General features: G+C 31.9%; 1 protein-coding gene across 1 annotated transcript in view; it reads left to right on the forward strand.

Moving 5' to 3' along the window:
* The window catches only part of dgkb (diacylglycerol kinase, beta), a 64,141-nt gene that overhangs the window by 30,446 nt on the left and 6,991 nt on the right, over positions 1-26,704 (forward strand). Inside the window, exons 21-22 of the mRNA XM_073817583.1 lie at positions 15,739-15,829; positions 16,168-16,363. Coding sequence (XP_073673684.1) covers positions 15,739-15,829; positions 16,168-16,363 — 287 coding nt within the window. The remainder of the gene's footprint in view (positions 1-15,738; positions 15,830-16,167; positions 16,364-26,704) is intronic.

The raw sequence follows: 26,704 nt of genomic DNA on the forward strand, positions 1-26,704 counted from the left end.
TTTGTTTATAGCACTGTGTTGATGTTGACTCAGATCTGTGTGGGACATATAAAGAATCGAAGCATATTCTGATCACACAAAAGCATGTGTACAGGAACTGTTTTATACCGCTGTGTCTTTTGAATAATGATTAAGATATTTTAAGAAAATTATACCATTTGTTATTTGAATTTGATAAATAATTCACATGAGAAAATGGGTTTAGATCTTTCTATTACATAGTATCTTTGCTCCCTCAATAATGTATGATGTAGGAAGGTATTGTAGATTTTTTTTTTGTTGGATTTGTCTAGGAACCTTTATCTTTTACAAATATATAGCTGATTTAATATATCATCATATTAGTGAAGCAAAGCCCATGCATATCCCGCTCTCAGTTAATGGTACCGAAGGATTTTTTATTGACACTGACACATCCCAACCCAGGGGTTTAGTCTTTTTAAAGTCAAATTTTGCACGATTTTCAGAGTTTTATTAGATAAATACATGACCAGTCGAAAGTTTTTGAACAGTAAGATTTTTTAAGGTTTATAAAGAATCTCTTCTGCTCACCAAGCCTGCAATTATTTGATCCAAAGTACTGCAAAAACAGTAAAAATTTGAAATATTTTTACTATTCAAAACAGCTGTTTTCTATGTGAATATATTTTAAAATAGAATTTATTCCTGTGATTTCAAAGCTGAATTTTTAGCATCATTACTCCAGTCACGTGATTTTTCAGAAATCATTGTAATACTCTGATTTTCTGCTTTAAAAACATGTATTATTATTATTATTATTATTATTATTATTATTATTATTAAGTTAAAAACAGCTGAGTATAATATTTTCAGGATTCTTCGATGAATAGAAAGTTCAGAAGAACAGCATTTATCCGAAAATAGAAGTCTTTTGTAACATTATAAATGTCTTTATCATCACTTTGATTAATGTAAAGCATCCTTAGTAAAACTATTAATTATTACTTTATAATTATATATAATATGAATATAATTAATTATTATATATTAATATACTAATTAATTATATTCATATTATATGTAATTATAAAATAATAATTAATAGTTTTACCAAGGATGCTTTAATTAATTAATTAATTAACTAAAAATACTGTTATGTCCAACGGTTTTAAATATTGAGAATAATAATAAAAATGTTTCTTGAACAGATCATGTGACACTGAAGACTGGAGTAATGATCCTGAAATGCATCTTTGATCACAGGAATAAATTAGATTAGTTTTTGCTATACTTTGGATCAAATAAATGCAGGCTTGGTGAGCAGAAGACACTTCTTTAAAAAATATTCAAAATCTTACTGTTCAAAAACTTTTGACTGATTATTATTAGCAGTATTAACATGCTAGTCAGTTATACTGCCATGATAAATGAAAACATAATTAAAGGAAAAATTAAGATTAAAATGAGTTTGTTTCTTCATCTGAACAGATTTGGATGTTTGTTGTTTGTAATTTAAAAAAAACTCTCATTCTGATGGCACCCATTCACTCCAGAGGATCCTTTGATGAGCAAATGATGAAATGCTAAATTTCTGCAAATTTTCATTTTAAATTTGCTCAGATGAAGAAACAAACGTATCTACATCTTGGATGGCATAAGGGTGAGTAAATATTTAGAAAACCTTAATTTTTTTGCTGTACTATTCCTTTAAACCTATAAAAAAGACAGTTTTATAGTTCAACTTGTTTTTATTTGTTATTTCATACAGTCCTTTCCTTCTTAAAATGGTGTTGCATTAAAATGAGCATATTTTTATGACTTTTTGGCTGTTTTCTCTGTCCAACTTTTCCAATCTCGAACATTTTTTTCCAGTTCTCACCGCCTGTTTTTGTATGTCATTGCATTGACCTTAGCAAAGACACAAATATTTGATCGGCTTAATGAGCAACCCAACAATGGCCAATTGGTTTTTAATTATAACACGGCATCATCTTGTTGATAACGGACGCGGGGTCTTGAGCGAACCCGGCTCCCTGGTTTTATTTGCACCTCGGGTGATTACCAGTAGGAAGGTGAGAAGATTTGACACTTTGCAGATAGATTAATTTACTGCTGGAGTAAGACCAGAGGGTGATAATGAGGTCGAGGATTAAAAGCAGACAATCAGTGTGGCAGCGTCGCGTGGACTCGTTAAAGTACACTTTCTCTCTCGTCACTGATCGTTCATGCGGTTCCGAGATAATCTCTGACTTCAAGATGATGCGAAAAAGGAGAAAAGAACGTCTCTCAGTTGTCTTCGTTTGTGAACGTCAGTGTAATGTGTGGCGTCTTTTTAGACTTGTGGTTGTGCGGGTGTTGATTACAAAAGTTTAAAATATGTAGCTGCGCTTTACACAAAACGTAACTACCAGTTTAAGGTCCAGAAAGGTAGTAAGGACATTAATTATTTTACCAAAATAAGAGGGATCATACAAAATGCATATTATTTTTTATTTAGTACTGGCCTGAATAAGATATTTCACTTAAAAGATGTTCACATATAGTCCACAAGAGAAAATAATACTTAAATTTATAAAAACGACCCTGTTCAAAAGTTTACATACTGTACGTTTGATTCTTAATATTGTGTTGTTACCTGAATGATCTAGAGGTGTGTTTTTTGTTTTTTTAGTTCATTAGTCCCTTGTTTGTCCTGAACAGTTAAACTGCCTGCTGTTCTTCAGAAAAATCCTTCAGGTCCCACAAAGTTTAAAGTGTTTCAGCTTTTTTGTGGATTTGAACCCTTTCCAACAATGACTGTATGATTTTGATCTGTTCACACTGAGGACTAGCCTAGAATCTAGACGCGCCCCTAGCGGCAGCAAATTACATTTGCTTCTAAGCAAATGTAATTTGCTCCTACATTTATGTGGGTCTGGCTTGCCAGGCTAACTGAGGACAACTGAGGGACTCATATGCAACTAATACAGAAAGTTCAAACACTCATTGAAACTTCAGAAAGAAACACCATGCATTAAGAGCCGGGGGATGTAAACTTTTGAACAGAATTCAGTGTGAAATTTACCCTGATCTTCAAATTCAAAAAGTTTTCACCCCCAGCTTAATGCATTGTTTTTCCTTCTGAAGCATCAGTGAACGTTTGAACCTTCTGTAATAGTTGCACATGAGTCCCTCAGTTGTCCTCAGTGTGAAAAGATGGATCTCAAAATCATACAGTCATTTTTGGAAAGGGTTCAAATACACAAAAATGCTGAAAAAACAAAATATTTGCCGGACCTGAAGGACTTTTCTGAAGAACAGCGGGCAGCTTAACTGTTTACGACAAATAAGGGATTAATGAACAATGTGGATCATTCAGGTAACAACACAGTATTAGGAATCAAGAGTATGTAAACTTTTGAACAGGGTCATTTTTATAAATTCAACTATTAATTTCTCTTGTGGACTATATGTAAACCAATCCATGTCAGTACTTAATAAAAATAACATGCTATTTGTATGATCCCTCTTATTTTGGTAAAATAATTAACATTTTGCAGATTCTGCAAGGTGTATGTAAACGTTTGACCTCAACTGTATTGCCTTGTTGGCATTTCCACATCCACACCAAGTGTGAAATGAATTAAAATGTCATTTATTTTAGCCATATGATACTGACCAGGTAGGAGTACTTAAGCTCTACTGAGCCGTCTTTGAAACAGCCTACCGCTGACCAGAGTGTCGCCTTAAGGGTGACATGCTCAGCCTGAGGCGGTCTTCTTTAATTATACTCTGTTTAACCTTTCCTCGAGTCGGAGGGTGGCTGAACCACAGAGGGCCGTTTAGCGTAATGAGGGTCCTCATCAAAAAGCTATTGCAAGAGCTAAGACTGTTTGACCCACTGCTCTCTGTCTCTCTCTCTCTTTCACACACACACACACACACACACACACACACATATATGTACGTAAGCCATCCCAGCAGAGCCCTGGGCACCACCGCTATGCACACTGCTCCTCATTTCAAATGAAATCGCTGGTCTGACTGGGATGTCATCTATAATTAATGACCACTTCAGAGTGTAATTTATTGAGATCTCACCTGTGGCCCTGTCCTCATCCCTGCTGGACTTTCAAACCCCTCCCTGCTCCACCTCCTCATGTTCACACCTTCGTACATACAGAAATAGCAGTTGACTTCACCTGATGTTCGCCACTTCGCATACTGAATGTTTAAAATCTTGCACCTTGCACAATCATGTCAGGTATGAACACTTCAAAAAAAAAAAAAAAGTCACACCATTGACAAAAAAACACATAGTATTTGTTTATACAGCAGTGTTTCGGAATTCAAGTCATTCAAAAATCTAAATACTTTTACACATATTTTGGACTATAGGGGGCGCCATTATTTCCATGGTGTGAAATGGTTGCACTTGGTGAGCTACTTGCACTACCTGTTGATTTTCACTGCAACATAACTCGATACGATGTCCACAGCTACTAAAAGAGCTTACAGATGGCGATGGATATAAGCATATGCTTAAACCAAATGCCATACCATCGATTTTCGCCACAAGGAGTCTAAACGACCCCGAATATCGAGTGAAATCTGCGCTGAGAAACTCCTTCAGTGGCTGCGGCATGGCAGGATGTTTACATCCTGCCAGGATGGCATATAGCGGTTTTTTGTATATGCTGTTTGTAAGCTCTTTCAGTAGCTGCGGTCTACTAAAAGCCTCAGAGGCATTAGGGCTAAAGTGGAAAGAACAAAGACCTGGGTCTTTAGGAAGTTTTATTCATCCACAGGCATCTTCAAATTGTTTTCTCGTCGTCTTATCGCTTGTGTTGTTGTAAAAATAGCAACAGGTAGCGCCAGTAGCTCACCGAGTGCTACTGTATCACATTATCAAAATTAATGGCACCCCACATAGTCCAAAATATGTAGAAAACAATGTGGATTTTATATAATAACGTAAATCTTTAATAGGTTTTCTACTACATTTTTCAGTACGAGACATTATTTACATTATATTAAGCCAAACAAGTCTTTATACCCAAGGTTCCCTTTATTTCTTCTGTGAAACAAAATTATAATAGATATTTTGAAAATGTTTTGTAACCAACTGAGTCTATTGCATTCATCGTCAAATTTATTGTATATACAAAAAAATTCAGATAATCAGATAATTATAATTATTTTTTTGTGGTAATTAAAACAGGCCTAAGCTAACAATAGCCTTTAAAACCACTTAAAATAGCTTTAAAAAAGCAATGATGTATCAAAAGTTGGTAATCATTTGCTTTTATTGAACAAAACTGTTTAACTACATAATGTATTATAAACAATACAACTAATATGTATTATAACAAATGACTGCAGAGGGCGCCAACACCCTGACGATTGTTTTTACACTTTACTGCGGAATCTTATCGTTGTTAAATATTGACTAAACAACATTTTATAAAAAATGTCCACTTAGTCTTCAGTATTTCGCCGTTTCTTTACGATGGAAATGCTACAGCCACTGTAATTCATTGAATACGTGGACATCAAAACGTGTAAAATCAGAGTGAGGATTTGAGCTTTCATTTTGAAATTGCGATGAACAGTTAGCATATTGAGAAAGATACTAATGTATTCTCCTGTGTTTGCATAGGTTTATAAATGATTTACATTACAAATCTGATAAAATGGCTCATGTTGCATTTATAATAAACCCAAACTTACAGCAATATGCAGAGATGGAGTTTGAGATGCTTCACGTGTGTAAATGATAAGGTTGTGTGGAGCGCATATATTAAACGTGCAATGCTTATATTTATTAATTGAATCATGGCGTTTCTGAATTCACAATAGCATTATCCTTTATTTTTTTTTAATGGGTTTAATACACCATGCAACCTTGGAAACTGGTCTAATAGTGTGTTTCATATATTCTAGTCCCTAAAATGCCCCACTTACGATATTTTACCAATTACTTGACAGATTTTTTTTTTTAAATCGAGTACTCAAATTAAATCGAGGAATCGTGACATCCCTACTTCAAAATATCTTCATTTAGGTTCTGCAGAAGAAAGACGGTCATAGAGGTTTGGAATGACATCAGGGTTTCATTTTTGAGTGAACTGTCTCTTTAAATTGCCTTACATAGTGAACAAGTTGTATGGACTACTTACAGTAGCATTTATAAGATCATTCAGTATATGAAAGATCCCAACAATGTGCCTTTCATTAGTGGGCTTATTGGAAGACCCCGTTGCGTTTGATTTCAGATTGATGGCTATGGGCCAGATCCTCTATGGTTTAGTCTCAGTTCATTCATGTTGTAGATGTGCCAGGACTTGCTGTCATCTGATTACCTGTGTTGCATCTCTTAGACTCAGTTGGCAGATGCTGGTCTCCATCTGCAGGGCCTGTGAGACATTCCCCATCCACACTGGAACAGAATTCCACAGGGAAGCCCTTACTAAACAGTGTTATACATGCAATAACTGTGGTGTATCACAACCACAGATTACGCAGAGCTGTAGTTGAGCTCTAATGAAGTTTTAGGTGCCGATGTGCACTTAGTCTCTGACCGGTATGGCGAGTCAGATAAAACCCAGCGGTACTAGAAAGGCCTGCTTCCCCTGCTGAGTTCTCCTCCGCCTTCACGGCAACCTCTTCAGTAACCGCAGCCCCATGTGGAGCCACTGACTCCTGCAGGGCTGCCAGCTGTCAGGGAACCTCTCCTCCTTCACACTCTCCAGCCATTAACCATCACCCTGAGTCAGGAGAGCCTACTTCACTCTTCAGCTACTCACATGACAGGCTTGGCTTTACACTTTCAAGTGTTTTGCTCCAAATTGTGCACACTAAACTGTTTAAGCTTAGACTTAGAGCAGGAGTTCTCATTCTCAATATATATATATTTACTATACAGAAAAAAAAAAAGTTTTAAAGTTTTTCCTGGGAATGAATGTAGTATTTTTAGTATTTATATAAACATTTATATCTACACATTTTTTAATTTGAATTAAAATAAAAATAAAATAAAAAATAATTTGAAACTTTTTATTTTTTAGATTTTTATATCTATATACACAACCAGTCAAAAATATTTACAGTTATATATTTATAAGCACACTAACAGTCAAAATTTTAGATTGAATGTAATGTTTTTGGAATTAATTTGCTGCATTTATTTGATCAAAAAACAATAAAACTTTAAAATTTACCTGAAATAAAATAAATCTTGATCTACTAAAATAAGTAAAAACTAATGAAAATGACAAGAACACACAACTACACTGCTAAAACTTTATTTTGAATTAAAATAAAGCAACATAAAAAATAATTACTAATATTATTAAAAACCTATAAAATATTTAAAAAACTAAAAACTAATGAAAATGACCAGAGCACACAACTAAATTTCAAAAACTTTACCTTGAATTAAAAAAAAATAATAAGAAAAGTAAATCAAATTGTTATTAAAAACTTATATTTATTAAAAACCTATTTAAAAAACTATATATATTAAAAAAAATTAATTAAAAAAAATTACAAGAATATGCAACTAAAATCAAAGCAAAATAAAAAATAATTTAAAATATTAATAAAAACCTATTTAAAAAACTGATGAAAATGACAGGAACACACAACTAAATTGCTAAAACATAAATTTTAATTAAAATAAAAACAAAATAAAAAACTATTAAAAATATTATTAAAAACATATTTAAAACTAAACTAAAAATAACTAAATATATAATATATTTAATATTAATTAAAAATAATGAAAATGACAAGAGCACACAATTAAATTTCTAAAACTTTACTTTAAATAAAAATTAAAAATCAAAATATTATTAAAAACCTATAAACAAAACTATTAAAAAAACTAAAAACTAATGAAAATAAGAACACACAACTAAAATGCTGAATCTTTCATTTGAATTAAAATAAAAACAAAATCTAAAAATGAAAAGTATTTATTAAAAACCTATTTAAAAAAACTAAAAATTACTAAAAAAAAACAAGAATGACAAGAATACGCAACTAAAATCAAAGCAAAATAAAAAATAATTCAAAATATTATTAAAAACAAATAAAAAAAATGATGAAAATGACAGGAACACACAACTAAATTGCTAAAACATAATTTTTATAAATTATAAAAAATACTATTAATAACCTATTTAAAAACTAAACTAAAAATAAGTATATATAATAAAAATAAAATAACAAAAAATAAATCTAAATATTATTAAAAACCTTTGAAATAATATATAAAAATGAAAAACTAATAAAAATGAAAAGAACACACAACTAAATTGCCAAAACTTTATCTTAAATTAAAATAAAAACAAAATATAAAAATTACATAGATATTTTAATATATATAAAAACTAATTAAAAAAATGAACACATTGCTAAAAAATGAAATAAATTGCTAAAATTTTAATTTAAATTCAGATAAAAACAAAATAAAAAAATAAAAACTAATTCAAATATTATTAAAAAACTATTTAAAAAAAAATTACAAAATACAACTAAATTGCTAAACATTTTTTTTTATTTGAATTAAAATAAAAATAAAATAAAAAATAATTTGAAATATTTTTAAAAACCTATAACTCAGTCATACTAAAATAACGGTTTCAGAACAAACCCTAAACAGAATGTTACCAGAAGAATATACCAGTGCTGCCAGAATCACCCAAAACCCCAGTCAAGTGATTTTACTTCGAAACTTCCTTCTGTTGAACAGCAAACACCTCTGTCTTCCTCTTTCTCTACTCTTCTTCTTGTAGTGTCATGTTCTGCAAACCAGTGCATCGGAGCAGTCCTGACAGAGCTAGTTATATCAATGTGATATTTATCACCTCAGATAAAGAAGAAATTAGTGTGAGAATGAGGTCGTACATCACTGCAGGTTAGATTAGGTGTCAAAGGGAAAAATCAATGACGAGACCATGTTTGCCTTCCTCAGACGCAGCAGAAAGTGGCGAAAGGCAAAGTCGCCTCGGGTCGACAACACCACCGTGACACTTTGCCTCAGGTCCCTATTTGGAAGCACTGGGAAGATACATAATAGACAGTGTTGATTCAAAAGCACCTTATGTACAGTTTTGGTACTTTGCTCTTTTTTACTCCTGTTTCAATGTAAGAATAATCCAAAATTTCATTCCACTCTTTCTAGAGTGTGCACTGATCTTTTCTTCAGTCTTTAGTGCAGCTGTGACCCTGTCTATCAGCCCTACTTGTGTGCGTCGGTGAAAGGGAACGGAACAGATGGGAATCCGATTGAAGAGATGAGATGCTCCTAATTACCTAATGAGCAAAGGGATCGGCTTGATTTGTCGCTTTAGCACTCTTGTTAGGTTAAGTGGAGGGAATCGACTAAGGAGCCATCGTGGCTCAATCTATCCTGATCTTTTGCTCCAATATCTGCAATACTAGAAAACAGAGAGGAAAAAGAAACATTGTCTAAGATGTGCAGTGTGTTAGAAATACCAAACTTAATTTATTTTTTTTGTTTAACTTAATTTATTTTTTGTTCCAACCGCTGTATTTTTGTGTGTGTGTGTGTGTATATATATATTATATTATTATTATTTTTTTTTTTTTTAAATCTCCCTTTCAAATTTCTGAAATCTCATCCATATTCGTATTCTGATGCAAACATTGATTCTAATTTATCTGTTATATGTGTATATTTTATTTTATATATTATTATTATTATTAATAATAATAATTATTTATTTATTCAATTTCGCAGCTGATTCATTTAAATTCTGATTGCAAAATCTCATCCATTCATGTTCCAATTCAAATATGGCTTCAGAAGATGCAGAATTTAAAGTCATATAGACAAATTTAAAATCAAATCATAAGTAAATTTTGTAATTTTCTTCAGTTACTTTATTTTTTATTTATTTTTTGTTTTGTTAATATATTTATTCATTATACATTTTTTTTCTTAAGTTTTTTATTTAGTTTTTTATAATTTAGATTATTTATTTATTTTTGATAGTTTTTTTCTTACATTTTAATTCGTTATTAATGGATTTATTCATTTTTGAATAAGAATATCACTCAGAATTTAAAGTCATATAAACAAAATTTTTGTATGGGGCTTCTTCAGTTGTCGTGTCGTGTCTTGTTTTGTTTTGTTTTATTTTATTTTATTATTTTTCATTCCAACCCCTGTATGCTGTTTTTTTTAAGGGAGATATATTAGGCAATATAAATTTTAAATATTTTTAAAATCTCTCCTCCAAAACTCTGAAATCTCAGACATATTCATATTTTGATGCAAAAATATATTGTAATGTATTTACTTTTCTGTTTTTATATTATTATATTTATTATTTATTTTTATTTATTTATTTACATTTCTATTAATTATAATTTTATTCATTAATTTTTCATGCTGTTTTTATAGGGAGATGTACAGTATAAAGCAATATACATTTTTACAATTTTTTAATTTTTTAAATCTCTCCTCCAAAATGCCAAAAAAAAAAAAAAATTATTATTATTAATTTATTTATCATTTTATTTTTCATTCTTTTAAATTCTGATTGTAAAATTCATATTCCATTCATATTCCAATTAAAAAATAGCTTCAGGCAATATAATTTATTCTATCTCTCCACAAAAACTCTGAAATCTCATCCATATTCATATTCTGATGAAAAAAAAATAATTCTTATTATTTTTAATAACTTTTTTGTACATTTTCGTATGACATTTCTTCACTTTTATTTTATTTTTTTATTTTATAACCCGAGATTTTGTCAATTTAGTAAAAATCTCTTCCCAAAACTCATCCATATTTATATTCTGATGCAAAAAAATCGAATTTATTTATTAATTTAGTTAATTTTTTATTATAATTTATAATTATAAATTATTCATTTATTTATTCAAATTTTAATTCATTAATTTAAATGCTGATTGTAAAATTTCATCCATTCTTCAATTCAAAAATGGCTTCAGAAGACTCAGAATTTGAAGTCATATTGACTTAATTCTTGTATACAAGTTTTTCCAGTTATTTAAAACATACAGTATATTTATTTGGACTAAAATTCTATTACACGAAAACTAATTTTTATTAAGAGATCCAGTCAAAATAAGACAAAGTTCACAAAGGTCACAACACAGACAGTTACCTGTGGCTGTTACCCTTGTTATTCAGATAAAATAGGACTTATGCTGACAAACTCTCACTGACATTCTGCTCTGGTTTTTAACGCAGCTTTTAATTAGCAGTCTTTTAATTAGCAGTCCTACCTATATGCATAACGAACATAAAGGTCCATATGTTAATCCAGGCATCCGGTATGTCCTGAATGTGTGCTAAAACTGTAAGTACACTGTGGGAGGAGAAGTTTTCAGTTTATGTCACTTTGAAGAAGTGTGTGTGTCTGTGTAATCTGTGCTTTGAGGTGTGTGTTGTTATACATATGGAGGCCGATCTCAGCGTGCGTGCCGTGTTTTCCTCATCTGTTCTGCTGTATATTGACCATGTTGCACATTATAAATCAAAGGCGGCGAGGTTCTCCTGCAAGTGGCTAATGAAAGCTCATTTTTAACGTCACTAAATGGTCCTGACAAAAAGTCTAATGAGGAAATCAATAATTCAGCGATTGTTGTCCTGCTTATACTAATAGATCTAGGTTGTTGGGGCTGGGATCCAGTGAAGAGCGGGCCATTTTTTATTGCGCAGTTTCTGCACATCAGCGTGTTTTAAAAGGTTTTTTCCCCCGCCGCGGACCCCTGATTGATAATCTGCTCTAGATTTGCGACTGATGCCAGGATTTCGGTCGGATTCGAGTTATGGGCATTTAAGAAATGCTGCTGCCATTAATATAAATTTAATCCATCCTGTGTGAAATTAGGTGAAAAATACCTGCCGCCTCCCCTTTAATTACAGAGTCACAGATTGATGTTAGAAAGATAATGGTTTAAAACAGCTTTTATGCATTTATCTTTTTTCTTCTTTTACAGTATTGCTAAAGAGCTGACAAAAAATACTATGTTAACAGACACTATGACTCTCTGCATGCTTGTCAGTCTACTCTTTCACCCAAAATCGAAAGTGCACTGTAAAAGTAATCGCCCTCAGATGAGTTTGTTTCTTAATTGAAACAGATTTGGAGAAATATAAAATTACTGTATCACTTGCCCACCAATGGTTCCTCTGCAGTCAATGGGTGCCGTCAGAATGAGAGTCCAAACAGCTGATAAAAACATCACAGTAATCCACATATTTGTTTAAAACTGTTTATGCTTATAACGAGCCAACTTTTTCACTGGAGAAAGCAATATTATGAATAGAGGACTCATATTTTAGCCAGAAGCAATGGTTTGACGTTAAAAATGCCTTAAATGATGGATTTGTTTCTGTATATTCTATATAAACACCCTGCTTTCTGTTTAACAAGATGTTAATTGATGCACTGCAGTTGTGTAAATTACTTGAGGATCATTGTAATGGTTTTATCAGCTGTTTGGACTCTCATTCTGACGACAATTTTATTTTATTTTTTTCATTTTTTTACCCCCCAAATTCAGTTTTTCCTTTTTTTCCATTTGAATTATTCTAGACACTGTTTTAATGGTCAAATGAAATTAATTTCTTAATTAAAAAGCATGTCTAATTAATTGAAATCACAAAACTTACACAATTTAACAGTAATTAAAAGTTGAATAAAACTTATAAGGCCCTATTAAAATTTTTTTTTTTTTTTTTTTTTTTCAGTTTTAATTTTACTAGACTCTGTTTTAATGGTCAAAATCAGGGGTCCCCAAACTAAGGACGTGTGATTCAAAAAACACAGTGGACCAACAGCACCAGATGACATTGCACCCCAAATCATCACAGACTGTGGAAACAACACTGGACTTCAAGCAACTTGGGCTATGAGCTTCTCCACCCTTCCTCCAGACTCTAGGACCCTGATTTCCAAATAAAATACAAAATTTGCTCTCATCTGAAAAGAAGACTTTGGACCACTGGGCAACAGTCCATTTCTTCTTCTCCTTAGCCCAGATGCCTCTGAAGTTGTCTGTGGTTCAGGAGTGGCTTAACAAGAGGAATACAACAACTGTAGCCAAATTCCTTGACATGTCTGTGTGTGGTGGCTCTTGATGCCTTGACCCCAGCCTCAGTCCATTCCTTGTGAAGTTCACCCAAATTCTTGAATCAGTGTCAAGGCTGCGGTTCTCTCGGTTGGTTGTGCATCTTTTTCTTCCACGCTTTTTTCTTCCACTCAACTTTCTGTTAACATGCTTGGATGCAGCACTCTGTGAACAGCAGCTTCTTTGGCAATCAATGTTTGTGGCTTACCCTCCTTGTGAAGGGTGTCAATGACTCTTCTGGACAACTGTCAGATCAGCAGTCTTCCCCATGATTGTGTAGCCTAGTGAACCAATCTGAGAGACCATTTTGGCGGCTCAGGAAACCTTTGCAGTTGTTTTGAGTTGATTAGCTGATTGGCATGTCACCATATTCTAGATAGCGAATTGGTGGGTTTTTGTTAAATGTGAGCCAAACCATCACAATTAAAAGAACCAAAGACTTAAACTACTTCACTCTGCGTGCATTAAATTTATTTCTGTTACAATTTCTTCAAGCTAAACCAAAACTTTTGTTTTGACGGGTTGCTGTGAAAACCTTTTAAGTTTCAGTTTGTAAATGATATGATACAACAGTTTTGTTTTTTCTCACAAGAAACGGTAATATGCTCATGAAGTGACTATCAGAGCAGTTCTAGAGATTATGTTTATGTGTTTATAATCTCATATAAGGGGGGGGGGGGATAAAATAAATAAATACAATTTTGAAATTCTCCAATTGTGGAAAAAATAAAATGGATTTCATAGGGCCCTACAGTGGATCCTCTGCAATGAATGGGTGCCGTCAGAATGAGAGTCCAAACAGCTGATAAAACCATTACAATGAGATTCTCAGAGCAGTTCTAGAGATTATATTTATGTGTTCATATTCTCATATATTAAAACCGCAGCTGTTAAATTGTGTAGGTTTCGTGATTTTAATTAATTAGACATGCTTTTTGATTAATAAACATTAATTTAACCAATAAAACAGAGAAAAATTCAAACGGAAAAAAATGAAATCCAGAAAAAATAAAACGGAAGAAAACCGTAGAGTCCAAACAGCTGATAAAACCATTACAATGATATTCTCAGAGCAGTTCTAGAGATTATGTTTACGTCCTTCAGTATGTGAACATGCAGGATTCATATTAAAAAGTATTTTGTGGCTTAATATTTACAGACACTAGTCCATATAGTGTTTTGATATAAGTGTACTGACCTACTTTTGATTTATTCATCCAAAATCTGGCAAATTCTGTGACATTCCGCCGTTATACAGATTCCATGATTCCATCCGTGTTTTCCACATCGCAGAAAATCGTAGGGCCCTCACATTTTGTTCAATGAAGGAACAAACTACATCTACATTTTGGATGGCCTGAGCGTTATACATTTAAACAAATTTAAAGCCTTTTATATTTTCATGCCAATTCATGCCAAGTCCCTCATCTCCTTTATTTTCCTTTAACCAGATCCCATTTTTCGGCTTCGGATTGTGTAATTCTCTAAATCTCTAAATCCTCTGTGTTTGGTCCCTGCTGTAGAAGGTTCAGGTGTGTGTGTCTGCTGGTAATGAAAACAGATGGTGGCTTGTTCTGGTGAGGTCACTGATCATGATCCTGGTCCCAGAGAGACTTTGTGTGGGGTGGGGGACAGGGGTCCGGCTCCACAGCCCACTCTTAATTGAAGGGGCAGCTAGATTACCCTCTCTGAACCCTAGCTGGGCTCTCTGATGGTAGGGGTTTGCGCCATGTGCTTCAGTTTTTGAGTCGTCCTGGATATCTATCATTTTCATGCCAAGATGAGGACTAGACCGTCATTGTGGATTACTTTAGGTTATGCATTAGTCTAAAGCATTCATTTTGATTTGGTCGATCATTATATCATTTTATCATAGTATCAGATGTGATGCATCAGGCTTTTAAGAAATATTTATTTGTTTGCATCTCTCAATCATCATTGTATTGCATTGCATTAAATGTTTGTCCCACAATAAAAACAGCAGCTTTGGTTAAAAAAAAATAGAATGATGACAACTGATATTTACAGTTGAAGTCAAAAGTTTACATACACCTTACAGAATCTGCAAAATGTTAATTATTTGACTAAAATAAGAGGGATTATGCCAAATTCATGTTTTTTATTTAGTACTGACCTGCATAAGATATTTACCACAAAATATGTTTACATAAAGTCCACAAGAGAAAATAATAGTTACATTTATAAAAATGACCCCATTCAAAAGTTTACATACATTTTCTGTCATACACGATTCTTAATATTGTGTTGTTACCAGAGGGATCCAAAGCTGTTTTTTTTAGTGATTAGTGATGTTTAGTGATTTTGTTTCATGAGTCCCTTGTTTGTCCTGAACAGTTAAACTCCCCGCTGTTCTTCAGACAATTCCTTCAGGTCCTACAAATTCTTTGATTTTTTAGCATTTTTGTGTATTTGAACCATTTCCAAAAACAACTATGATTTTGAGATCCATCTTTTCACACGGATGACAACTGAGGGACTCATATGCAACTATTACATTAAGAGCCGGGAGGGGGGTGAAAACTTTTGAATAGAATGAAGATGTGTAGATTTTTCTTATTTTGCTTAAATGTCTTTTTTTTATTTAGTACTGGCCTTCAGAAGCTACAGAAGATACTTACATGATATTGATATTGGTTTCAGGAGGAAGAATAAGCTTTGGTACTTCGAGTTTGGAACCTCTGAGACCTTCTCAGCAACTTGCAAGAAGCTGCATGATTATCTTGAGGTGGAGGTAATGGGATTAAGTGAGAAACCACATGCCTTATCACCTTTCTAACACTTAAATACTCCCCGCTGAACCACTGGAAGGAACTGTAACATATTGTTTTAATACAAAAAATTACATTTAGCCAAAGTGCCTTTTAAGATTTTGTTGTATTCAAAAAATCCAATTTCAGATTTCTTAACAAAAAGCTAATTATTTTTGATATGTTAGTGCTAATGCAACAGCGGTAGATTTATTTATTCATTACTGATTGACTGATTAAGTCATTTATTCATTCACTCATTGTATATTGTAATTTAATATATATATTCATCTGTCTTGCAACTCTTTCCCATGTTTTATAGTGTGATGGTGTCACCTTGAACCTCAGCAACATCTCATTGGAGGGCATTGCCATCCTGAATATTCCCAGCATGCACGGCGGTTCCAACCTATGGGGAGAGAGCAAGAAACGGAGGGGTCACCGTCGAACAGGGAAGAAGTCGCCAGAAAAGAAGACCCCAATTATTGACCCCAAACAACTTGTTTGTGCTGTCCAAGGTATGCAAACAAATAAATTTATTTTAATATTTTATTTTTTAACACTTGCTTTATTTTTATTTTGTTAATTTAATTGAATTTTTTTCAAACTTCAAAACATTTAGATATGGCCTTATAGCCCTTTCCTGACTTGTGAGCAGCCACAATGCACAGCCGCAGGTCCTCAGTGAGCTCCTTTGTCTTAGCCATGACTGTCCACAAACCAACAGCAGAGAGCTTCTGTTTTTCACCTGTTGAGTTAAAAAAAAAAGATTTTCCCAATGAATCAGGGTAATTAGGATGCTTTAGAACAGCTTGGACTATTTGGAATGGTATAGAACTTTGGATTTTCCCATAGACTGTGACAGTTTGCAAAGGGTATGAATAATTTTGGACATGCCACTTTTTGTTCAAATGTAAATAAAAGCTTTTTTCCCCACACTGATGCCACTTGTATATCATCTTATTATCTTTTGGGAGAAGCCTGTGTCATTTCCGCTGGTGGAAATTTTGCTGGTTAAATAAAAGTAACTTTAAGCCAGGGGTATGAATAATTTCGGGCTTGACTGTGTGTGTGTATATATATATATATGTGACCCTGGACCACAAAACCAGTCATAAGGTTAAATTTTACAAAACAGAGATGTATATATAATATGAAAGCTCAGTAAATAAGCTTTCTATTGATGTATGGTTTGTTAGGATAGGACAATATTTGGTCGAGATACATCTATTTGAAAATCTGGAATCTGAGGGTGCAAAAAAATCAAAATCCTGAGAAAAAGTTGTCCAAATTAGGTTCTTAACAGTGCATATTACTAATCAAAAATTACATTTTGATACATTTACAGTAGGAACTTTAAAAAAAATCTTCATGGAACATGATCTTTACTTCATTTCCTAATGATTTTTGGCATAAAAGAAAAATCAATAATTTTGACCCATGCCATGTATTTTTGGCTATTGCTACAAATATACCCCAGCGACTTAAGACTGGTTTTGTGGTCCAGGGTCACATATATATATATATATATATATATATATTTTTTTTTTTTTACTAGGGGTCTAGTAAAATGTATTTTCTGTGATAATCAACATTATGCCATAAATAGCTTAACTTGCATTGAACTCGTAACATTTCTTTAAGGGTCACCTTAATGTTACTGGTTTGCTACGTCCTTGTCTTCATACCTGATTAATCAAAGGCAACTTCAGAGGAACTTTTCTTTCATGATGAATATTTCACCAGTGACACATTGAATCATGGCGAGTGGCTTTTGTTTGGGTTGAAGGGGCGCAGTTTTAATGTCAGTGTTTGGGATTGTCAGTGGCTCTGTAATGGCTTGTGCTAGCGTTGGTGGACAGACCTGTCTAATCAAAGCAGACTCAACTGTACCATGGTAAAACAGGCTCATTGGGGTTTTAATAACTTTCTAAAGCAGCAGGCTTACCGTCACATACGTCTGCTGCTGCCACTAGCTGTGCTCAAGGGTACTGAAATGATCATCATGCCAATTCCTGTATTTCATAACACAAAATGTACACAACGTTCAAACAAAGTTATGCATCTTTAGTACTTTATAGTCTTGACGGTACGCCCACAATCTGTTTACTGTCTGTTTAAGGCTTATTGCACACAAAACTAATCACTGGATTTGCCATAATTTCAGATTTTTGAAAGATATACAGTTTTCTTTGAGGCAAATTAGTAGCAATATAACTAGTTAAACTCTGCAGTGGATTTATTGATTTATCTACTCTGTTATGCTGCTGCCATAAAGATTTAATATAAACATGCAATTTTTTCCCAGCTGTTTACCTTCACAGACATAACCAACTGTTTTTGTAACTCCTGTGTGTTTTTAACGTAAACTTGTGTATTTGACAGTTAAAGCGCACTAAGAGATGAAAGAGAACTTAGTTTAGTACTCACAAAAAAAAACATTTGTGAGATATAAAGGAACACTATGAGATATAAAGTCCCATTTGGAAGATTGAAAGTCCTAATTAATGAGATATAAAGTCCTATAGTGAAAAATAAAGTCATAATGTGAGATATAAAGCATGGTTCGAAATTAATATGGGTTTGTGGCAAAAATGCCACATAAATGAACTAAAAGGCCCTATAAATTCAAGACAAATGGGCAAAAAAATGCCCATGCACAATTAGTTAAAATATTATGGTTGTCGCAGTTAAAATTAAATTAGAAAATGAATGGCAAGTGTCAATTCACAGAATTAATTGGATCAGATTGCCCTGTTTTCCGCTGCGTTGAGCCTTATAACCAATCAAATGCATTTCTGTTGAATTTAGAAACACATTGACCAATCAGAGGTGCTTAGATTAGTCAGCACTGAAAATGCCAGAGTTGTTGTTGAGTGCACACGTTTGCAAATTCTCTCATCATAAACAACACAGTGCAGATACGATGTAAATAAAAGATTAATTTCGTAGCTCGTGCTAGAATAGATTAACGTCAAGGACCGACATGTTTGTCTATGAAGCCAGAATGTGCCGTGTCCAAAATGAAACTAAAACCTTTTTTTATTGTTTGCTATTTTAATATTAATAATCATTATTACTATATAAAGAGCAATAATCTACAAAAATGATTTTTGACATAATATTGCAACACTACGAGCTCTTGTTTTTACATGTAAAATTTGGATGCAATTTCAAACAGTCTTTTGTTATTGACAGCAGTTTAAAATATTGATCAAAGTAATTGGGTAAATTTATCAATAGTTTAGTCATTATAATAATACAGTGATTATAAAAATTGCTCTCACAATATAAAAAATGCCCCAGGAAAAAGTTAAATTCTGACCCTAATATGAAGTCACATTGTGAAATTTAATCTGGGGTGGAAACAGACTTTAATAAATGAAATACAAATATTTATAACATAATCTCCTTTGTTGTATAATATACTTTTCATAAACCCACCTCAAAACTGTCAAACTGTAGTTCAAACTAAATTTTTACTTATTGGCAGCCATTCAAAAAGTCATGTAAATGTATTTTTATTGATATTATTTTAATTAAATATAAGTTTTACTTTATTTAAAAGTTTATGTTTATTATTATTATTAGTATTATTTAAATGTTGAATTTTTTTGTAATTTAAGAATAATAATATAAAATTTAGTAAATGTAAGGAATAGAATAGAATATTGCTCATGTTCAGTCATTTAATTACATTTTTTAATATTTAATTTAATTGAAATTCTACTTTTTATTTTTCACCAGTAATTTAATTACATTTAAATATATAATTTAATATGATTAGATTTGAAGTAGAATAGAATACATGTAAGGAATAGAATAAAATAAGATATATGTCGGCTATAAAATGGAATAAATTAAAGATATAGGATTAGAATAGAATAAAAAATATACAATTTAGTAAATGTAAGGAATAGAATAGAATGTTGCTCATTTTAAGTAATTTCATTTCATTTTTTATATTAAGATTCTACTTTTTGTTTCATCACAAATATAATTTAATTTAATTCTTTAAATATCTTGTTTTATTTTATTAGAATTAAAATAATATCAATGAAAATAATAATAATAATAATAATAATAATAATAATATGAAATATTCTATTTTAATGTATAAAATACTTTTCATAAACCCACCTCAAAACTGTCAAACTGTAGTTCATCACTTTACATGTCATTCAGATCAGGACCATTCATAACTATTTTATACTTAGTAAATTTGTGGTATGAATTTGAACAATTAATACTGTATGTTTTCCTAAGATCTGCTTATACAAATGTGTGCAAATTGTATGGCCTGTTCCTGTAAAAGTGGACCATTTTTGGCCAGAATAAAAGGCAATTTGGCCTAGAGATATTTGTGATTGTGATGAATCCCTAATGCATCTGAATGCAAGAAATAAGAGCGAACGCTGCACCCTCTAATACAACTGAGATACCAAAAGAGCATAAACCCTTACACGTAGTTCCCTGCCAAATGACATTAACCCAAATCCTGTCAAAGTGCAAAAAAGAGTAAAGACTTGTTGTCGAGATAAACACTTAGATGTTCCCTCAACGGAGGATCATCAAGGCAGAACGCCGTTCACTAATCTAGAAATGTGTACGCCGGTTGTCACCACATTGGGGAAAATCCATGCATCGTGCCGCTTTGAGAGCATTGATTGTAGTTTTACAGAATCTCTCTGGGCCGTTATCATGGGAGCGTTTGGGATCACAAAGAGCAGAATGAAGGGTGAAACGTCAGAGCCTGTTCGAGTCTCACAATCACAGTATTCGATGTTCCCTGATGAGAAATCACCCATTTGAAAGAGATTGTCAGTCAGACTTTCTTGTTTATGAAGCCTAAAGAGTTTACTTGCCCGGCCCAGCTGCTTTCTTCCCAGTCAATATGGGTGAACATGAAATATAACCTCTAGTATGACTATACTTATTCATGTTTTGTACAGTACATCAATATCTGTACATTTGCACGCCATAGTATCTCATTCATTAAACTCTTTAATCTGTCCACCTCAGTTAAACCCCAAGTACCAATCCATTATCTCAGGTGTCGTTCGTCTGAGACCGTCTTTACGGTTCATCCAGCCCCTTGCACTCTTTAATTTCAGTCAATACGAGTCAGCCGCTGATAAATGCACCCATTTGTATCATGCATGTTTGCTCTAATATCCTGCCGCTGCATCGTAAGTAGAAACGGTGCACTTGCCGAATAAAATCGGCTTCCAAAAAAGAAAGAGCAAAGAGCACAAAACCCTTTACGCTCCATTCTATTCCATTTACTCTGGAAAAAAGAAGATCAATTGATTGGTGCAAAGGCGCCCGCGAGCCCAGGTTTGAACCAGAGAAGGCACTTAGCTTGGGTGCCTCGCCGATGGTTTTGAAAGCCTTCGTAGATACGGCTTCATCTGAAGGAGCTCTGAAGGTGAGAGGCCTGTGCTTGTCAGATTAGTCGAGGGAGCATTAGCTGGATTGTAAACAGGGAGTGCATTAGCCCCCGAGGCCCGGCTCTCAGATGGGGTAGAGTCTGACCTTTCGGGAGCAGTTGAGTGGCCCCGCTGGTGACGCTAGGAGACAGGCCTCCTCAGGTGGAAGGGAATGGAGGCGGGCTGAATTATTCAGCATGGATGTGGGCTGCACTGGGGCTACTGATGTCCCCTGACACACTGTGCGAAAGCCCCCAAACCCCCTCCCGCGCACCTCAACCCTCTCTGCGCCTGTCGCTCCATGTGCGTCATGAGCAACATGGGCTGTTCAATCACAGAACAAAAAAAACAGGTGACAAGAAAACACCATTATCAGGTGTGTATGTGTGTGCATGTGCAAAAGAAAGAAAGGTTTGTGTCGAAAAGTGAAGGTGATTGTATATTTTTCGGTGTTAAAGTATCTGTCTTATTCCTGATTTATATGCAAAGACTTTTAGAAGTGGATGTGGAGGTTGAAAGTGTAAATACTTAAACAAAAAAATCTGTTTGTTTAGGCAGTGGACATAAACCAATGGTGTCAGATTAGGGCACATTGGAGTCTTCAGGAAAACCTGTATGAATAACAGTCGTTATTTCTGAAATTCGTGAAATTTGGTGATTGTAGTAGTGTGGAACAGTTTTTTTTTTTTTTTTTTTTTTTAGAACCAAGGGGTAAAGGTTAGTCAGTTAACCCCTGCTGGTATATTTTGTAACTACACCATTATGTGGACAAAATGATTTTTCTTTATTTGCAGTCATTTAAAAAGTCATGTAAATTTATTTTTATTACTATTATTTTAATTAAATATAAGTTTTACTTAATTTAAAAGTTTATTTTATTATTTATTTATTTTTAAATGTTGCTATTTTTCGTAATTTAATTTAGGAATAATAATATACAATTTAGTAAATGTAAGGAATAGAATAGAATATTGCTCATTTTTAGTCATTTAAGTTTTTAATATTTAATTTAAATGAAATTCTACTTTTTATGTTTCACCAGTAATTTAATTAAATGTAATTAATTAAATTTAAATATATAATTTAATATGATTAGATTTGAAATAGAATAGAATACATTTAAGCAATAGAATAAAATAAGATATATGTAATATGTAGGTTATAAAATTGAATAAATTAAAGATACAGCAGTAGAACAAAATAATAATATACAATTATTATATACAAACAAAGTAAATGTAAAGAATAGAACAGAATGTTGCTTATTTTTTAGTCATTTAATTTTTTATTTTTTTAAATATTAATTTAATTTAATTGAAATTCTAGTTTTTATGTTGCACCAGTAATTTAATTTACATTTTTTAAATATTTAATTTTATTTATTTAGAATTGAAATAGAGTAGAATAAATGTAAGGAATAGATTTAAAGATCAAATATTTAGGATATAAAATGGAATAAATTAAAGGTATAGCATTGGAATAGAATAATGATATACAATTTAGTAAATTTAAGGAATAGAATTGAATGTTGCTCAGTTTTAGTAATTTAATTAAAAAATACATTTAATTTAATTAAAAGTCTACTTTTCGAGTTTCACCAGGAATTTAATTTGATTAGAACTGAAATAGAATAGAATAAATGTAGAATAAATAAAATAAAATAATAATGTATTAAATATGTTGGCTATATAATGGAATAAATCAGAGATATAGCATTAGAATAAAATAATAATATACAATTTAGTAAATGTAAGGAATATAATGTTGCTCATTTTTTTAGTTTCTGTATATTTGATTTAATTTAAATGTTAGTTTTTAAGTTTCATCAGTAATTTTTTTTTTTTTAATTGAATACAGTAAATGTAAGAAATAGAATAAAAATGGTAATATTTAGTTTACTTTAATTCTACTTTTTATGTTTCACCAGGAAAGTAAAGTGTCCATCAAATGCACAGTTAAGAAGTACAGTAGTAGGTCATCTGGGTACTTTTCGCCTACTATATAGAAGGGAAGTATATGATTTTGGATGCAACGCACCTCTAGAATCAACTGAAATGAATGGAAAAGCTAACTTTTGAATTTGACTTAACTAGTGTTTCATTAAAAAAACAGTCTTTTAAATTCTAATTTGATACAGAGAGATGAGAGCTCCCATCCAGAGTATGTGAAGCTGCAGGTAGAGAGTGTTCTCTGCTCCCTCAGGCGTTTAGAAATCCCCTCAGCCTCTCTCTGATGCTGTCCATTGCTGATGATAGACCTCTGCGTGAGCTCTCAGCCTCACCAGTCGTGCGAGCCTGACCCTTTTAAAGAGCAGAGCCACTGTGGTCAAAAGACTGTACACACACACACACACACACACACACACACACACACTCAACACACACAGTTCTACTTCTCACACTTTTTCGAAACCCAGCAAGGCCTCGTTCACAGTCTGTCTCCTTGACAACAGTTGAACACAGGGTTGGTACAACAATCCAAGAATTTGTGTTACCCTGTTAACTGCAGTTGCCAGACAACTGTAACCAACACTGTTTTGTTATGTTTTGCTGTTGCATTTTTAAGACATATACTCCAGCATTGCCCTTAGGTACAAGTGGAATGACTTTCTCCACACAAATAGCATTTAACTTGAATATGTAAATGGACTTGCTAAATAAAAATATATGTGCGAACCATGCTAAAATACATTTTATAGTAACAGCTATGACTCAAAACACCTGTTATCTAGTACTTGCAGGGGATCTAAATCAAATTTAAAGAATTAATAAATGCAGAATAAAGGCAACGTACAGAATATAACAGAATAAAAGTAAGGTAGAAAATATAAGATATAATAGAATGGAATAGAATAGAAATATAAGATACAGAATATAGAATAAATCTATAGAAATAGAGCGAATAAGATCAAATATGTAAGCTATAGAATGAAATAAATGTAAGGAAATAGAATATAATAAAAGTAGGGAATAAAATTACTTTGATATTTAAGAATTTCAGCTAAAGAATTGAAATTGTGGACTACAGAACAGAATGGAATAAAATGTAAGACAGAATAAATGTAAGAAATATAGTGAGATGTAAAACGTGTGATCTATACAATTGAATAAATGTTAGAAATAGAATACGATATGAAATGCGTAATCAGTAGAATTGAATAAATGAGAAAATAGATTTGATGTAAGAAATAGATTATGATATAAACTAAGAAAGCTATAGAATAAAATGAAATGAATGTTAGATACAATACAACAAATGTAAGGAATAGAAATAGAGCAGAATAGAATAGAATAAATGAAAGGAATAGAATAAAATAAGATAAATCAAATAATTTAACTATGTAAGAATAATAATATAGAATTTAGTAAATGCTAGGAATAGAATTGAATAGAGATGTGAAATACAGGAAGGAGAACATAATGTAAGGAATGGAATTAAATTAGATAAAAAAATATGTAGGTGAAAGAACAGAATGGAATAAAATATAAGAGAATAGAATAAATGCACGGAATAGAACGATATATAAAGCTATAGAATTGAATGTAAAAAAGATTAAATGTAAGAAATAGAATAAAATAAAACATGTAAGCTAATGGAATAAATGTAAAGTAATAGAATAAATCGAAGGAACAGAAAAATATATGAAAATGTGTAAGCTATGAAATAGAATGGAATACATGTAAGATGTAGAATAGAGTAAACATTACAAATAGAATAAGATATAAAATATGAAAGCTATAGTATAGAATAGATGTAATACAAATGTAAGCTATATAGAATGAATGTTGAAAAAGAATAAGATAAGAAATGTGTAATCAATAGAATTGAATAAATGTGAGAAAATAGATTTGATGTAAGAAATTGATTATGATATTGTTACATGTCTCCCTCTGTTTTCACCCACGGACTTTATGTTATTGGTTTCTTCCTATGTTTGGTTTCTTCCTGCTCGTTAATTTAATCTGGTACACCTGTCTTTGTAATTACCTTCACAGTATTTAAGTCTTGAGTTCTTCCCTGTTTCTTTGTCTGCTATTATTTACGTTATGTGTGTGTGGAATTACCTTGCTCCTGTTTATCTTGTGTTTGATTGTCGTGGATTATATTAAAAGACTGTTCTTGGCATATCTTGCCTTGTGCTCGTCCATTCAACCTCCAACGCACGTTACAGATATATGAAAGCTATAGAATTAAATTAATGTAAGATAGAATAAAACAAATGCAAGGAACATAATAAATGAAAGATATAGTATTAGAATAGAATAATATTGAATTTAGTAAATGCAAGAAATAGAATAGAATAGAAATACACAATAGGAAAAAAGAATGAGAACATATTTAAGGAATAGAATTAAATTGAATATAAAATATGTACGCTAAAAACAGAATGCAATCAAACATAAGAGAACAGAATGAGATACAAAACGTGTGAGCTATAGAATTGAATGTAAAAAGAATATGATATAAAATATGTAAGCTAAAGAATGGAATAAATATAAAGTAATGGAATAAATCTAAGGAAAAAATGTAAGATGTAGAATACAGTAAATATTAGAATATTAGAATAAAATATAAAACATGAAAGCTATAGTACAGAGAAGACTAATAAATGTTAGAGAACAGAATAAATGTAGAAATAGAATAAGATATGAAATGTGTAATCAGCAGAATTGAATAAATGTGAGAAAATAGATTTTATGTAAAAATAAATTGTGATCAATCAAATAAAATATCCAAGCTATAGTATAGAATTAAATTAATGTAAGATAGAATAAAGTAAGATAGTCTATAAAATGGAATAAATAAAAGATGTAACATTAGAATGGAATATAGAATTTAGTAAATGGGAATAGAATAGAACAGAACAGAACAGAATAGAAATGTAAAATGTGGAATAGAATAAAACTAAGGAAAGATTACATAAAAAATGTAAGGTGAGATGAATATAAGAATAGAGTAAACATTAGAAATAGAATAAGATATGAAATGTGTAATCATAAGAAAATAAATTAAATGTGAGAAAACAGATTTGATGTAGAAATAGGTTATAATATAATATATGCAAGCTATAGAATAGAATTAAATAAATGTAAATCAGAAAAGAACAAATGTGAGGAATAAAATAAGATATAAAAATAACAGAAATAGAACAGAATAATTGTAAGGAATAGAAGACACAAGATAAACTAAATAATGTAACTATACGTTAGAATAATAATAGAATTTAGTAAATGTAAGGAATAGAATAGACGTAAGATACATGACACATGTGCACATTAAGCCATAGTGCTTATTTTGGTTTTGAGAGTTTGAACCTGGCTCGCAACATTTCCTGAACACGTTCCCCCTTCTTTTGCCATCTCACTAAGATTCCAAAAGTAGACAAAAGATCAAAGCTAAAACGCAAATAGACATGATTAGAGTGCAACA

The sequence above is a fragment of the Garra rufa genome, chromosome 14 (genome assembly GCF_049309525.1).
Source record: "Garra rufa chromosome 14, GarRuf1.0, whole genome shotgun sequence".
Classification (NCBI taxonomy): Eukaryota; Metazoa; Chordata; class Actinopteri; order Cypriniformes; family Cyprinidae; genus Garra; species Garra rufa.